At 34.4% G+C, this 18,408-nt stretch overlaps 2 protein-coding genes across 2 annotated transcripts; one reads left to right on the forward strand and one right to left on the reverse strand.

Moving 5' to 3' along the window:
- Nucleotides 1–4: 4 nt before the first annotated feature.
- Nucleotides 5–10,265, reverse strand: LOC122593760 (kinesin-like protein KIN-12F). The gene is given in 23 exon segments (XM_043766209.1): nt 5–531; nt 1,288–1,437; nt 1,538–1,603; nt 5,006–5,045; nt 5,047–5,067; nt 5,176–5,234; nt 5,331–5,418; nt 5,738–5,812; nt 5,900–6,060; nt 6,148–6,231; nt 6,319–6,432; nt 6,542–6,661; nt 6,788–6,871; nt 6,953–7,108; nt 7,208–7,600; nt 7,797–7,961; nt 8,502–8,561; nt 8,636–8,699; nt 8,803–8,861; nt 8,932–9,015; nt 9,105–9,257; nt 9,342–9,537; nt 10,177–10,265. Coding segments are annotated over 23 exon segments (2,832 nt in total). The 3' UTR covers nt 5–180.
- A 6,331-nt stretch (nt 10,266–16,596) lies between these two features.
- LOC122593770 lies at nt 16,597–18,408 on the forward strand. Its single transcript, XM_043766220.1, has 3 exons — nt 16,597–17,023; nt 17,361–17,635; nt 17,836–18,408. The coding sequence occupies exons 1-3, from the start codon at nt 16,597–16,599 to the stop codon at nt 18,406–18,408; spliced, it is 1,275 nt and encodes a 424-aa protein (XP_043622155.1).

The raw sequence follows: 18,408 nt of genomic DNA on the forward strand, positions 1-18,408 counted from the left end.
TTTATTCTATCATCGAGTTCTCTAAATAATCCTTTCAACCATATATCTTCCTTAACTGCTTCTGTAATTGCCATATATTCTGCCTCGGTAGAAGATAGTGCAACTGTAGAGTATAACTGGGCTTTCCAACTAATAGCACAACCATTTAAAGTAAACACATACCCTGTAATTGATCTTCGTTTATCCAACTCTAGTACAAGAATCAAGTAAAAATGAAGGTATGGACCCACGTCTAACACTTCCTAAATTTGGTCTCAAAACTGCAGTCTCTACATAATCAGTTCTTTTCCCATTTAGCTTAGAATTGTCCATCCCATCAAAACTATAATCATTTATTGACTGCTTGTTGAAATTCTGCAGCCTCCTACGCCTAATTATCCTTGACTTCCTCTCACACGAGCCTATAGAAGCAGATTTCTGTAAATATTTCTCAGAAAACACTTTTTTCTGCCTATAAACCGGATGTGGCACCGCTTCCAGATCCATCATCTTCCCAATGACACTTGACTTGTTTTGTTCAGCTACAATCACCTTCAAATATTTTCAAGGTGTAAGACAATGTTTATAATCAGTTTTTCGATTTCATGATCAAAATATATCATCTAAATAAGATCATAATTAAATTAGAAGACATTTACATATACACTACTATTATATATGCAGGCAGGCAGTAAATAACTAATTAAAAAGAGTAAAACTAATAACAACAAATCAAAACTTCACTAATCATCAAGGACTAAAACTTAAATAAATTCAAAACAGTAAAAGATGGGTGGGTTCACTAGCGAATACAACAGGTGCAGATTTTCAGGTACAGGTAGAAACAATCATTCTTTGTAAATGTGAATAGCTAATGTGCTAACTATGTTTAGAAATACTATTATCATAACAGTTAAGGGATTTTCAGCTAATGTTTTGGTTTACACCCGTTTAAGATCAACCAACCTAGATGGACTCATTATGAGCAAATGGGTCAATATGGCCACATCTACTTCATCCATCAAGCCTATAACTGGACATAGTTTGGTAACTGTTCGATTATTGGTAAAATTATCTGAAGGACCCTTAAATGAAGATGGGTAAAGGAATCTTTGAGGAAAAAAAACCAACTACATCAATATATTTCTATTAATGATAATGCACAAACAGGCAACTGTAACCTCTACTATTCCAAAACAAAAAGGTTGCGATGTCATAATTTCAATACTTAGTTGTAAATTAAACTTGTATTAAGCTACTTTTTTTTTTGGTAGTTTGCGTTGTTTATCAACTATGCTACAAACATACCTGTTTAGAGGAAACCCTCGGGATTTTGTTTTCGCCTACAGGCATATTATCATAATCATTTTGGTGTTCTTCTCTGGCCTCTTCGATGACTTTTGGACTAAATGTTAATGAATTGGATACATTCTGTCTCTTAAGGACAGCAACCTCCTCCTGATCAACAAGAAGATGATTAATTTACCATAAGAAACTAGATAACGTACATTGTTATGGTTATGGAATTAATCTTTTTGAAAACTACACAAAAAACAACCTTTAAAAGTTGGATCGGGCGTTGAAGAGCAATAACATCTCCCGAGGCATCTTCGTTAACCACAGCCTTTGTAATGACAAACATGAAAAGTTCCATGATAAGAGCATGATAAATGTGCAAATTTGACCATATCTTACCAAATATAGTAGCTTACGTTGTTTTGGATAGGTTTTTCACGTTGTGCAAACTTTAGAAGCATTAAAATGTTGTTGAACAATCATTAATTCAAACCAAAAGGCTTGATTATCTCTATACCTTATACTGCAGATCTTGTAATTCTCTTTCGAGGGTGGCTACACGAGTCTGAAACTGTTCCAAAGCTTGTTCAGCCATGGATACACTAACATCCGATGGTTGTGCTGTTGCTGTTACTCCAGTTGCCTGTTGACGAAAGAAAGATAAATTTATAAATAGAGAAGTTCATGATAAAAACCATTAACTGCATCAATCCAGCTCATATTGACCAGTTACCAAACTCACACGACCTGGCATATTGCCACCTCTTCGATACATACAGTCATATATACAAGACTTCAACACTAACCTTTAAAATGCTAGTGCATAAGGCAGCCAACTTTTGTGCTAATCGATCCTTCTCGTCTTCAGTTTCCTGTTACTTTCCGCAGAAGATAAGTTAGTGTTTACTAGTAAGGTCTAACCTTGGAGAAACAATACATTCATGATTTGAATACGAACCCTAAGTTTTTTGTCCATTTGTAGCTTAGTTTCCAGATTATAGGAGCTCTTCTGATGGGCTTCACGTTTATCTAGCAGGAGTGCTTCAAGCTCTTCAATTCTCTGTCTTGCAGTAGCAAGCTCCGAATCTCTCTCGGACTTCATTTCATGTGCCGAACCTATACCAATGCATTCAAAAGGGTGACCAGAACCCTTCCTTTTTAATTTCTTTGATGGAGAATTTGAGATGTGTGGAGTAGAAAAATCCAATTTAACTTGATCAGCAGCCATTGCCTCCAACGTCTTGAGCTGTTTCTCAGTGTTATAAATAATATATCAAAAACATGACAAAACTTGTGTAAATCAGAAGAAGGGTCAACTTTTTAAAAACATCAGCATTCTAACAAACATCGCTTTTTAAACTCTGACTGTAAAGAGAGTAGCAAGGATGTGTCTTACTGTTTGTTTATACTCTCTAGCATGAGCTTCAGCACGCAGATTAAGTTCGGTGATGTGAGCTTTATATTGGAATATCTATGGAAAATATGTAAATATAAAAGCAGTTATGACCAAAATCCCCAATGAAGTTGAAGAATAAAAGATGAAAAATGGAAGAACTTGCACCTCTGAATCCTTGGAGGCAATCTCTTTCTCAAGAACTTGAACACGTTCGAGGATCTCTTGAAGACGCTTCTCTTTCTCTATATAACTACTTACTTCGGTGCTGATTTTCTGTTTAAAGTCTTGGAACTCTAATTCTAGATCTTCGCGTTGCAATCGTTGCCTTTCCGCCTCTGCTTTGACCATGTCAACCTTAAACACATCCAAAGTACCCAATTGCTCATGTTACATTAAAAATGCATGTCCAGACAAAAAGTTAGCCTCTTCTATGGATTTCCCATACAATTTAACCTAACTTATGGCTTGATATGCCGATTCAGGGTGGTTTGGACCAGTTAGTAAGAGCTCAAAACAAGTTTGGTACAAACAGGTACTATTTTATGGCAGGTCGGGTGCCCCAATATATCCTTTATACAACAGATATAACCTATTTTTTATTATATATATGATTGATATAAGTGATTACCAAAGTCATATTATTTCAATAAAAAATTAGGTTTTCAACAAAATGGCTTGGAATATATTATTCATTAAAAATAAACTTTGCATAACTTTTGACCAGTTAGACATTAAACCTAACCCAAATAGACCTATTCATAAGTAAATGGGTCGAAGGTGTCACCTCTAGATTTCATCAATTAAAGTTAAAACAATAATAATTCATCTACCTGTTTGGCTTTGGATTCTGTTGCAAGTGCCTCCATTTCTTCAGCAAGGGATTGCGCCATCTTTATCTCCTTTCTTAGTCCAATAACCTCGGCATGAAGATCATCCCTCGTACTACTTACATTATTCAGATCACATGTTCTTGATTCAACCAAAGTTCTCATTTCGACAAGAGTAGATTCCAGTTTAGTTAACTCCAATTCCAAACTATCATTAGCTTTCTTTGCCTCAACCAACTCTACCTCAGTAGTCTCCTTTGCTTTCAAGGCATCTTTTGCACTTCCTGCCAGCATCTGGATCTCAGAAAATTGTGATTTTACCAACTCATCCTTTCTTGAAACCTCTGCCTTGAGCATGGCAATTGTGGTAACTTTCTCCTCAAGTTGAGATTCAAGACTTCGGTTTTTTACAATCTGTCCATCAAGCTCATTCTCTAAAGCCTCTAAACACGATTCTAATTCTTCCATTTCATATTTTTGATCCTGTTTATCGGAGGAGGATTCCTGCAATTAGCGTATATCAAATAATAATCCCTCACTAACTTCATCCTTTCTGGTCAACTCACTTTGAAGATTACAATGTTCAGCAATCACCTCTTTAGCAAGTTTTTCTAAACATTTAACATATTAATCTTATCAATGCTTCCACTTAAATCTATAACATGTAGTTTGTATATACTGTGTCAGATGATTAGGGAAGACATGACATTGTTATTGGAATTGTGTGTTAGTTTCTTCAATAAATAACTGCGTGTGTTTGGAAGTCTTTTCTAGCACTGTTTTACTATAATATATTCATTGTTTCTCTTCTAACTTACCCTTACATTGGGTATATACGACCACAAACCCTCACCTCGTATTGTACAAAACATGCAAGATGAATACATTAACTGCATAGTATAAGGTTATCATACCTTGAACTGTACTTTAACATTATGTACCCGAGCCTTTTCAACTATTTCCTCGATTTGGTGGCCATCCACTAAGTACTGCTATTAAACAATCAACCCATCAAATATAAAATCTCATCCTACAAGCTTTAGAAAACTATTTAGAAAATTGGAATCAACAAAGAACATGTGTTCATAATCTGTAGTAAATTGAACTTGTGTATTAAGCTACTTAATCTACCTGTTTCGAGGAAACCCTCAGGGTTTTATTCTCATCTCCGGGCATATCAACATAAGAATTTTCGTGTTCTTGTCTGGCCTCTTCGATGACTTTTGGACTAAATGTTAATGACCTGGATACATGCTTTCTCTTAAGGACAGCAACCTCCTCCTGATCAACATAAAAATATGGTTAATTTATCATGTGATAAATGGATACAGTACATGCCTATGGTTATGGATTTAATCTTCATGGACACTACACAAAAAAATACCTCTAAAAGTTTAATCTGGCGTTGAAGAGCACAGCCTTCGTAATGACAAACATGAAAAGTCCCATAATAAGAGCATGATAAACGCGCAAATTTGACCATATCTTACCAAATATAGTAGCTTACATTGTTTTGGATAAGTTTTGCACGTTGTGCAAATTTTAGAGTTTAACGTTTCTGTAGCAGAACTGACAAAAACAAAAGATCGTTAGTTCATCATTTTATCTGAACAAAGCTGTGATAAATGAAAAAGTTAGAGTAAGCATCTGAACACAATGAAGGACGTATGAGCATACCATATAGAGGGGCTAACATTAGCTATTATCATTGTTTTTGAATTACCGCCTAATGAGTCCTGCATAAAATTTGTTGTAATCAGTACAAACTATATAAAATGAAAAAAGAAAAACAAACCAAACAACAAGAGAATAAGGTGGTCTATTGAATTCACCCGTAGAAGAAATGTCAGTATTGAATCTCGATAAGGAATATAGCGTGTCCTTGCATTAGTACCATCTACTTGAACCATTATTACACGCCTAGACCAAAAATTTAACATTAAAGATGAGAACAGGGAGTAATAAACGTGGCAACTTGCCAACTTTTACCCATTTTAATGCATACCAACTCGTAAATGGTTTTATTCAAGATAATATATTGTTACCATAAAAAATATTTTGTTATAATCATATTAATCACAGTGACTGTTAATTTAAGAATAAATAAAATTGAACAGAATAGTGTTCCAGGTTATGCCCAATAGACCCAAATTGTTAAAGTGTTACCTGACCCGTCCATTTTGCCACCTCTACTAAACAAAAAGGAGAAAACAAGTGGCACCAAAATAGTTGTTCATACCCTAGTACAGATAACGATTTGTTTATGCTTGCAGCTTCCTTTAAGTGCTCACCATTGGCACCGGAATTTTTTTGGCTGTTAAAAGTAAGAGACAGACTTGACAAATCGGGGTCACAAAATGATATTAAAAACAGCATAAACAATACTGGTGGAATTTAGCACCTTTCAGAACCCGCAAGATCAACTAGGTTTAGCTTCGCAAATCGTAGGTTGGAATTTGAATCTTTCTCCCACCTACTTTCAATTGCACAGCTGAAAATACTGTGGGACCGACTGCTTTCTCTGTTCATATTAGTAGCAGCAACTCGTCTATTTCCAGAACCCTACAGAAATAACCAGTAAGCACAATAGACAGGGGAGAAGGTAAAAGAAACACATCAATGCAACCTTATCAAGATATTATAGAGTACCCGACTAAGAAGCCCAAGGATATCACCCACAGTATGAACTTCAAATTCAGTTAAACTTTCCACATACACACTCTTCTTAACATCCTCCCGAAGCTGAAAAATTATAAGAATTGGCACAAAAAACAGCAGATCATTGCAACTCTCTTAAGGTTGCTAAAGGGTGAAACTTACTTGCAAATTTGTAGAGGATGGCTCGAGCAGATCGGTAATTGTCTCATTGTATATCTCTAGAAATGAACACTTACAGCTGTAAGTTAATCTTTCATCTACTCGACTTTCCTCTTCCTGTACATGGATATGAAAATTCAAATATAAAGGTGGAACTACTTATCAAGTAGTGAAAGAGTGTTAGACCAAAAAACTAGTGACACATTTATATATGTGGCATGAGTACCTCAATGATTCTGGCAAATAAGTACTCAAATATTCTTGGAGTCATTCCCCGGTATGGGCTGGGGTTTGTTTCAATCTCGTTTATTTCGCCAAGCATTGTGTGAGTCTTTCCGCTTCCTGTCTACATAGGTGGGCAAATAAATCAGAATACATGTACAAAATTATGGATATCTATTGTGAACTTCCGAAATTTGTTAATGTTATTTCCACTGTCCAGAACATAATAACCAATTGCATATGAAATTACCTGTCCATACGCAAAGATACAACTATTATAACCCGACAAGCAATTTTTCACCATCGGTAGACCAACCATCATAAAAAGTGTTTCCTGCTCATATTCATAAATTTTGTTACATATTGCAACTCAAACAACCATGGCAACAAAACTAGGTAGTTGTTCTCATATTACCTGATCAATGGACTCGCATGCAACATGGTCAAAAGTAAACCGCGTTTCTGAATGCGCTACAAAGCTCAGACAGTGTGCACTCTCTTGTTTTAAACACCTGTTGTAACCTTGAGTACTCAACTCCATATCGTTTAGTGGACAAATTCTTATCAAAACCTTCAAAAACGTAAACCCTATAAGCTAAAACTTTTCCATATCAAATAAGCATGAATAAGCTATTACATATGTCAAATCAAAAAAGTGACTTACCTGCACATTATGATCCAACCAGAAAGATGGATCTTCTTTGAGCTCAAAGTGTGGTACCTCAACCGTATTAACAGTAGTAAAAGTGTTTTGTGAGCCTCTAGACAACATGCCGTAGTTTCCATTTCCGCATACATTTCCACCAACTGGGGGCCTAGAAATACCTCCAAAAAACATCCCTGGACACAGAGGCTTATTCACGCTTTTTGGAGGTGTCTTCTGAGAACATTCAGAATAACCCAAACTTCCAGCTCTCACTGTTCTACACGACCTCGGAGTATTCACATTTTTCACTTCATTTCTTGATTCCGAATCCCAACCAAATCGATTCTTACCCGAACCCCCTTGTTTCTCCGTTTTCCTCACAGGCCTTTTCCCAACTTTCAGTGAAGTGCATTTATCCTGGATTAAATTCAAATTATATAGTAGATAAATATTAAAGAAGCTGAATACTCATTCATCAATTTTTCCTACAAACAGACTCTCTTTCGACAAATGGGCATTTAACATTATAACTTTTGTTTTTAACAGGTAGAGCATAATAACCTAATCATGTATCGAGATTGTTTCCAGTAAATTTATAATAACTAAATGCTACCTTTATGACCTCACTACCATCATCACCAAGGTCATGCCTTGCAGATTTCTGATTATCTAGTAAAGCATTTAGATCAGCAATTTCCTTGCGGAGTTTCTCATTTGTCTCTAAGCAAGAATTTAGGTTATGCCTGCATTTCTCCAACTCTTGTTGGCTTCTTTCCAGCTGAGATCAAAAAGAAAATGTAACACTAAAATTTTGATGGATAATAACTTTTCAAATTTTATCAAGCCTCCAATCGAAGAAAACTTATTTCTTTCTTGTCATGAACAGCTTCCTGTAGCCATTTGAGAAAACATTTTAAGCATCTAAGATGATGTGGTGGAACTGGAAGGTTGAAATACAGGTAGTTTTATTGCGTTATTGAATGGGGTGGGTCAGAATGGGCTGACACAAATGCTTAAATATCCATTTTTAATATTGTTAATGAGCATAATATGATTGTTAAACTATCTTATTACAAAAATAAAAAATAAAAAATAAATCCAACTTCCTTTGATTTACTGATTTAATAGGTCTTTATGCATTTGAATACACTACGGATGACCTTTAACCCATTTGACCCATTTCCTTTTCAATTATCTTATTACATAAAAAGATGATTAACTTATAATTAATATATGTAGATAATGTACATGTTCATGGTTATGGATCTAATCTTTTTGGAAACTACAAAAAGGAAAAAAAAAAAGAAACAAAAATAACCTTAGAAAGTTGGATCTGGTGTTGAGAAGCCATGACATCTCCTGAGGCATCTTCATTAACCTTTTAAAGTTCCATGATAAGAGCATGATAAAATGTGCAATTGTGACCAAATCTTACCATATATAGTAGCTTACATTGTTTTGGATAAGTTTTGAATGCTGTGCAAACTTTAGAGTGTTTAATGTGTCTGTTGCGAAACTGACGAAAACAGAAGATTGTTAGTTCATCATAAATCAGGACAAAGCTGTGATAAACAAAAAAGTTAAGGAAAGCATCTGCACACAAGGACATATGAGCATACCATATGAAGGGGCTAACATTAGCTATTATCATTGTTTTTGAGATACTGCCTAACGAGTCCTGCATAATTTTTGTGAATATTGTTATTTCCTCTTTCCAGGAAATAATAACCAATTGCATGTGAAATTACCTGTCCATACGTAAAGATACAACTATTATAACCCGGCAAGCAATTTTCCACCACTGATAGACCAATCATCCTAAAAAGTGTTTCCTGCTCATATTCAAAAATTTTGTAACATATTGCAACTAAAAGTACCATTTCTATATACAAACAAAACAGGGCAACTGTTCTCATATTACCTGATCAATTGTCTCGCATGCAACATGGTCAAAAGTAAACCGCACTTCTGAATGCGCTACAATGCTCAGACATTGTGCACTCTCTTGTTCTAAACACCTTTTGTAATAACTACTTAGCTCCATATCGTTTAGTGGACTATTTCTTATCAAAACCTTCAAAAACATAAACCCCATAAGCGAAAACTTTTCCATATCAAATAAGTGTATTACAAATGTCATCAAAAAAAGTGAACTTACCTGCACATAATGATCCATCCAGAAAGATAGATTTTCATCAAGATTAAAATGCACAGGCTCCCGAATCGTATTCAACGATGACCTAGCCAAAGCATCCGTACTAATACCACTTGATACTGTCTGTTCATTAACGTTACGCACATTTTCAACTTCATCTAAATTAGGGGTCTTAACCGCATTTCGGCACATCAAATTTCTGTTTGCAAAAGTAAACAAAATCAGATTCTAAAACAACAATACATACAAACAATGGAAATGTATTTGATTGTTTCAAAAACTTAATATTCCACTATGCATATACACTATAGATATAATTATACCATATACATATACAGTGGCGGCTAAATCAAATCGGAAGCCTAAAGCAAGGTCTTATTAACGGGCCTTTTCGAGTAAGAAAACTATATATTGATATTCTAAATAAAGTTCATTTTTTTCAATTTGATTAAATGCAAAGATTTTAACAAATTTTAAGCACTAGTTTGAAATGATAAACCATTCCTAATTGATAGATTTGTTATTTCATTTAATCTTTTATGTGATATTTAACCATATAAATATTTTCACATAACTTAAGCTTTGAAAAACTTGTATCTGTTGAAACAACTGTCACCCAGTTGATAAAATTTATGTTATTTAATTCTCGTTTTTACATAATCGTATGCATGACTAGAAAAATATGAGGCCTTCGGGTATTTGGGGCTTAAAGCCCTTGCTTCCCTTGCTTTACCCTTGAGCCACTACCGTACATATATATACACATATAGATATAGGTGAAATCACATATTAATGTACAAATATATATATATATATATATACAGATTGAAATGGAAACCTGAAATTTGAAGCGAGAAAGATAATTCCAAGTACAGGATCGATAGCTGAAAGATGAACTGAGATTGATAATTTCATCGAATAACTCATTTTCATTTTCATTATCTTCTAAAAAAAATATATATAAATAAATATTGTTTAATGAAAATATAAGGTTTTCAATTGAATGTTTTTCATTCATCGCCATCGAATCGTGTATATATATATATACACAGAAGGAGCAACCTATGTATGGTTAATTGAAATTTTTTTATAAATATGTAAACTACTAATTTCAACTGTTAAATATGTGAAGTGTATTTTCTAACAATTTTCTGAATTGACAGGACCTATATGAAGAAGAAGAAGAAGATAGGGAATAGCGCCAAAAAAATTGGAGGGAAAAGATATATTGCTATATTATGTATGTATTGACTACTATTGACGGCAAAGATTTCCCTAGGAAGCAGGGATTTCTCTATGACTTGCAAAAATAAAAAATAAAAAAAATATAGGTGATGACTAAATGATTATTATTATATATTCTAAAAACCATGAATTGTTTTGAATGTCAACTTTTTTATTTTTTTTCTTTTGTACGATGGCATGAATGTAATTACAATCCAATCCTGATGGCAAAAATGAAAAAGGTATCATGACCGACTTATATTATACATACTTTATACATACTAATAAGACTGGCGGGAGGGTGTGCACTCTCACGTAAGTTCATTTTCTGCCCATTTTTTAATCTCCAATGGCAAATTTATAATTACAACGAAACTTTTAGGTCATTTTTCATCATTTATTATACTAAAACAACTATATAAAAAAAAAAAATTGAAGGTAAAAAGGGCCCGATTTTTATCCACCTCCACCACCACCGGCTACCAAGAGCGACCAACATTGCATCTTACCGTCGTCGGCATCAACAGAGGTCTGTTTCCGCCAAGCCAAAACCACAGGGGTCTTTATCCAATTGCCAAAAGCAAAAAATGTCTGTCTTCTTCATCGGCGTATGTCGGTAGTGGTCAGCGGTGTTTGCTAACTTACGGAAATGGAAGTGCCTAAGTGGTTGCCGGAAGTATAAGATGGTACCAGCTATAGCGAGTAAAAATTCGAACTGAATAATAAAAAAAGATTAGACGGAGGAAAGCTATTGGATTGGGGCGTGCACCATCACCATTTCACATAATCACCGATGGGTTATTGTTTAGTTTAATTTCCCTATTTCAACCTTAATGAGTGAATGAAGCAGGAGCAAGTATTTCATGTACACAAATGGAAAGAAAAACGATATTGAGGAAAATGGAAACGGTTTTAAGAATACAAATAGATGGAAAATAATACAAGCCCACAGTTTGTAGATTACTAGGCAGTTTTACTTTTTCAATTGAAAAGATATACGCAACACGTGTAGCATTGGGAAAATATTTATAAACTTTTCAATTAAATTACTATTAAATATAAAATAGATGTATCTGCTTTAGTTTAATTAAACTATAAATTTAACTTACAATAATTTAAGTATACCAACTACGAGTATATGTTTTACATAGTTATTATTTTACTATTATTCCATACTCATGTTTTTATTGTATATGTCATTGCAAGTGCCTTTGTACAATCCGCAACAATTATATTTGGTCAAAGAGAAACATAACTAAAAAGTTGAGGTTTGGTTTTGTTGAAAAATAACTTATATTCATTGTATGTAGTTTGGCGTGTCGGTAAATAAATTAGAAGTTACAATTTCATATCTAAACACGAAATGCACTTATACGATGTTCGATCACTATTTGCTAATACATCAAGACCCGCGGCGAAGCGCGGGTTCAAAAAACTAGTTCTATCCATTTATACGTATATTCTTAATGAAAAAGAAAATAACAATAACTTCATTAGTATAAGATAAGCATAAATCTGTTTTACACGAGTAATTAAAAGAGAAACATAAAATTACATTTTTATCATCTCTATCATTTTGAATATTATTTTTGCAAAAGGACATATTTGGTATTTTCGCTCTTTGTCTTTAGGATGTCTTTAAGATGGGAAGTGGAAAGGTATATTATGTCACGAGCATACTGTTTGCGCGTTGCGGCGGTGAGATGTTGGAGGTGATAGGTCAAGTCATAGAGTGTGATGGCTAAATGTTTAGCCGTACGAGCTCCGTCATCAGATTTAAAAATTCGTCGAAAGTATATCGAATGACATCTCTAATGAAAGAGCATGAAATTTTAATAACACCCATACAATTTATCGACATACGGTTTTTGACGTAAAAGATTTTGAATGAGTCAGAGGAATAAAATGATTTATGAGGGAGAGAGAAAAAAATTAGTGGTTGAGATTTAAGGGTATATTATGTATATTAGGTAGATATGTTTAAATTAGTAAATAAAGAAAAAAGGTAATTTAGGTAATTCAAATCATTTTTTCTTAAAAAAAATGATTTATAAGACTGTATAGACATAGATATGCTAGTTATAAATCCGTACGATGTATGTATCCGTTATCTATACTATAATTAAAGAGTATGTTAGGGGTATACTATAATCTCCCTATCCGTTAGAATTTTTTTCTTTTTTCTTATTAAATAAATAATTATATTTAAAATCTATCATAAATCTTTTCTTATTAAAACAAATCTTTTTTAAATTTTAAAGGTATATACTATCTTTAAAACTCTCACAAGTTATTATATATACAACCTAAATAAATTTTTATCCATCATTTTTCATCATTTCCCTCATTTCTATCTTTAAAAAAAAATCATGGTCATATAACTTCTTAACAAAAAAAACATACGACATACGTTTTTTTATATCACTTTAATTTATAAATCCGTACGATGTATGTATCCGTTATCTATACTATAATTAAAGAGTATGTTAGGGATACACTTATCACACCTAATAATCTCCCTTCTTAGACTTAATTATTCCTCCTAATTAAGCTAGCTCTCTCATTCTATTTAGAATTTTTTCTTTTTTCTTATTAAATAAATAATTATATTTAAAATCTATCATAAATTTTTTCTTATTAAAACAAATCTTTTTTAAATTTTAAAGGTATATACTATCCTTAAAACTCTCACAAGTTATTATATATACAACCTAAATAAATTTTTATCAATCATTTTTCATCATTTCCCTCATTTCTATCTTTAAAAAAAAAATCATGGTCATATAACTTCTTAACATAAAAAACATACGACATACGCTTTTTTTATATCACTTTAATTTAATTTTTTGGTATTTTGTTCATGTTTGTTCATTATTTGATATTAAATTGTTATGTTACTTTTATTTTTCAATTCTTTTAATTTATTTTGTTGTCAATTGGAGGTTGATCATGACTTATTATTGTACAAAAGGTTTTATTCTTTTAAATTCATTTTGCTAGCTATTTACATCTTTCTTTTTTAAACTTAGAATATGAAATATATATTTTTTTTTGTTAGAATGAAAATAAGACAATGGTCGTTCACGTTGAAGATTTAAACCCAACACATGTTAATTATCATCAAACACATGTTATTATTTTGATTCCCTTTCATGTATATATATATACATGTTAAAATAACTTTTTCATATATATATATATATATATTGAGATCGTGAATGTTGCTTTCTTGTATAAAAATTGATATTATAACAAAATTTTAAAAAAATAATGAATCTTTAGTCTTATTAAATAAAGATAAAATCTCTTAATATTATGGTTTATAATCCCTTACTACATAATTAAACAAGTTTGCAAATTTTGCAATCCGTTATCAATCTAATTCCGTTGCAAACGAAGAAATAAGAGAAATTTTATTAGATCACCATATGGTTTGTTGTTTTATCAGTTTTCGTCCTTATCGTTTGAATTTATTATTAGTTCACCATGTGGTGATTTTTTGTATCATTAGAAACCCCTCCTTCTAACGTCCGTTTATTGTCATCCGTTAACCCCCTCATGTGCAGCGCACATGAGGGTGTTTTAGTCCTTTTCACCTTTGAAACACCTTCTCCTACTTTCTCATTCACTTTTTCAGATCAAATGCACAAAAGACCTATATTCATCTTTATTATATACATACACATATAGCCACCAAAGACCAAATGCAGCAAATCCATATAAATCTCATTCACTTATACATATATATAAATCCACTTGTATACACAAAAGACCAAATGCAGCAAATCTCTCTCCCTCTTCTTCATGTATATATCCCACCAAACCCATATCTATCTTTATTATATACATACACATAACTAGGATTAGAGTAGAGGATTAGGGTAGGGTTTGACTTTTGCGGGACTTTGATCGACATCTTTTTCCCATATTGCCTTGCCTAAGGTGGTTTGTGTTGGTTTGACCGGGTGAAGTAGGCCCAACATTGGTGACTCAATGCCAAAGAAGGCTTTGACCTCACAGGAGGAGAGGTAGGTCGACGGAGGTGGAAGGACAGAATACCGAAGGTTACGATGGAGTTTCTTGATGGAGGAGGTGGTTAGTGAGTGTAAGGCATATGGGAATAGGTTTTTGTAGACTTTTTTTTTCGTAGACTTTGGTTCTCAGTAACCTCCGTAGTGGTTTTGGCCTGAGTAGAGGGAAGCCAAAATCGAGGGGGAGGTTACTCTTGGCTGCCCCAAAATGCTATGTCTGTTGGAGGACATGACCGATGAGTGTTTATTAGAGGACTAGGACTAGTGTAGGGGTTTTGGGAGCTTGGGAGAGGACTATGATTAATGTAGCTAGGTGGCTAAATTAGTGTGTTTCATAGGTTGCGCACCACCCGTTATTTTTCCTTGGATCTATCGGGCACTAGGATTTCTTAGTTAATTCCTTATATGTAGGTAGGTTTGGGCTTTATTCTGAAACACTTGTAAATTTGTCTACGTTCTATTTGGCTATTATTATATGTGTTTTGTTAAACTTGTGTTTTTAGTTATCTAGGTTGCTTGTTACTACTTTTCCTTATTCTTTTGTTGTCGGGTGTACTCATCAGACAGTTATAGAGGACTAGGTTTGTAAGTTACCTTTGTCGTTTTGTGAGCAGACTAAGATTTAGTTTACCTTAGCGGCCTAAAGTACTTTGCTCTGTAGGTTGTTTAGAAACAATTTAATCCCCTTAGTTTTTTAAAAACCAACTGGGTTAGATCAGTGGTTGGAGCCCATGCCTCTGAAAACAGAGGTCATAGGTTCGATCCTCATGCCCAGCAAGGCTGGAGGTCCTTTTCTACCTATGGTAGAACCTGGAAGCAGCCTCTCTACCTTTGGTAGGGGTAAGGCTGTCTACATATCAACCTCCCCATACACCATCGAAGACGGTATTGGGACCCAAAACCCGTGAAAGACAGCATTGGGAGTTACTTTTCATATGTATAGGTTTGGTTGTCCTTGCTGAAGGCTTTTGTTTATTATGCTTCTACATTTTATGTTGTTATTTGCATACTATGGTTGCTAGAGTTTATGTATTGTGCTAAGGTTTTGTTGCCGCACATTTGCTATCCTTCCCTACTCGTAAGGTGGCATACCCGGCGGACCCAGCTGACAAGTATACCGTCTTATCATGGTCTCGACAGACAGGTATAAACACTTTACCCTTTTACGGCTTTTACATCTTCCTGGCCGGAGGTCCTTATGAAAGCAGTATCTCTACCTTTGGGTAGAGGTAAGACTGTCTACAGCTCACCTCCCCCATACCCCGCTCAGGGATTGGGTACAGCTGTTGTTGATATAGCCTGATAGTTGTATAGATACATATATAGAGATAAAAGAAAGGGATAAAACAAAGTTAATTAGATATATATATATATATATATATATATACAGATCTCAAGACATATATATACATCGGTCTTGACACCATCTCTGTTAATGGTGGTCGTAGCTCCGCCACCATGTTTTCCGATCACCGAAGATGGTGCGTGTTTGTGTGATAACAATCTCCACCGGCAAACAACTTGAAGTAAGGATCTTTATTATCACAAGAGACACTAACGTGATGCTAGAAATAAACCAAATTTGAAGCAGCAAGTTCACCTCATTTTAATATTATTATTGTAATTATTAAAGTGATTTGGATGAAATCTTTGGATGTTTGATTAGGGGGAAGGGAGTGGTGGACGGCATGGGGCGCGGCATGCCATGCTGCCGAGGGAACATCGGCGCCAACCCTCCGGCATGGCAGCGGCATGATGAGTAGCGGCATATAAGCCCGACGAGGTATGAACGTTGGGAGGTGGGGACACGAGGCAATATTCGACCGTTGCTCTAATAAAAAATTTTTTTTTGTCCTTTGACCAAATAATGTAGCCGTTAGGTGCTAAAAAACAAAAAACCCTCTTTTTCTCTATAAATACATCCTCATTCTATTTAACAAACACACAAAAAAACTATATCCCTTCTTACACCAAACACATTTTCTACTTTCACAAAATCATCCATGGAACCAAGGAGGGGGGAAAATGTTCGAGGTCCACCGGCACCGACACGAGGCAATTTTCGTGTACCACGAAGAGTAGACACGGCTCAATATCAACCTCAACAAGTCGACCGCTCACAATACTATATTCCCGACCCACCACCGACTACTCAACCTCAATATCATTACGCCTCACAATCTCATACGTCGTATTTTCCCCCTCCTCCACGCGCAATGCATCCCCCTCCCCCGCGCGCAATGATTCCTCCTCCAAGTACCCGCGTCCAAGATTACGAGGGGTACCAAACGGCCGAGATTGATTTGGAGTCGTTCGATCCATTTGATTGCTCAACGAATCCTCCTCCCCCTACCCGCTCGCGTCCACCGAATTCCCTCCCCACCGATGATGAGGATGACGCCATTCCCGATACACAAGAAGTTCAAATAGGTATTAAACTATATATATTTATTTACGGTTAATATTTATATATATATATATATATATGTTAATATTTATTTGTATGTATATATAAATATACTATATATTTATGGTTCATATATATATATGTTAATATAATATTTATTTGTAAGTATATATAATATTTACGGTTAATATGTATATATATATGTTAAGATTTATTTGTATGTATATATAAATATACTATATATTTATGGTTTATATATATATATATGTTAATATAATATTAAATTGTAAGTATATATAATATTTACGGTTAATATGTATATATATATATATGTTAATATTTATTTGTATGTATATATAGTGGAAGAAGTTGCACCGAAAAGGAAGTATACAAGACGGGCTGACAAAAAGAAATGGATGCAAGAAGAAGAGGTGGCGTTGGCACAAGTGTGGATTCATATTTCCACATGTAGAGTAGTCGGTAATGAACAAGGACGGGATAAGTTTTGGGAGCGAATTTTGGAGCATTTCTTGAAGGAGTTAGATGGTACAACTCGAACAAAGGATAGCCTCAACACCAAGTGGAGCAACATGTGTACGACAATATCAACGTTCAATGGATACTTCATCCAAGCGGTATTTATAAATTTATATATTTTATTTACATTTATTTATATATTTAATATATATATCGTTTATTTAATTGTTAGTATTTAATATTATAAGTTTATTGTTAGTATTTGTTAATTGTTAATATTTAGTATATATATGCGTTATTTAAGTTTAAGTTTATTTTGTTAATTTAGTAATATTTGTGTTTATGTTGTTAATGGTAGGATGGTGTAAGGAATAGTGGATGTGATAATATAAATGTGATGACTGAGGCGTTGAAGGACTACAAAACAAGAACCGGGAAGGAGTTCACGAGTATTGCAGCTTGGAAGGTTGTGAAAGATGAAGCAAAGTGGAAGGAAACAGTTCAAGTTGGGCAAACATCTTCGGCCCATTCGGATAAGCGAAGAAAGTCGTCAGAAGGAGGCAATTATGAGTCGTCTAGTAACAATGACGATGCCACTGTGTTGCCGGATTTGAATGAGTCAAGCACTCCTAGTAGTCGGCCAAGAAAGGGCCGAAAGAATGTGGGGTCGTCGTCGTCAAAGGGGGGAGGTTATTTTTCAGCTTTTACGGAGGAGTACGCGGAGAAGAAAAGGCAAAATATGGAGGAAGCGAACATGAAGAAGCAAGCATTGTTGGACTTACAACTCGAGCATCAAACTACCAAGACCAAGAGGAGTGACTACAAGTTTTTCAACACCCCACACGCGACATCCAATCCAAGAAGCAGAGAGTGGGCGATTGAGCAAAAGCGGGAGATTGCGGCAAAGTATGGATGGGAGTTTAATGAGTGA

Source organism: Erigeron canadensis, chromosome 1, assembly GCF_010389155.1.
Source record: "Erigeron canadensis isolate Cc75 chromosome 1, C_canadensis_v1, whole genome shotgun sequence".
Taxonomy (NCBI): domain Eukaryota; kingdom Viridiplantae; phylum Streptophyta; class Magnoliopsida; order Asterales; family Asteraceae; genus Erigeron; species Erigeron canadensis.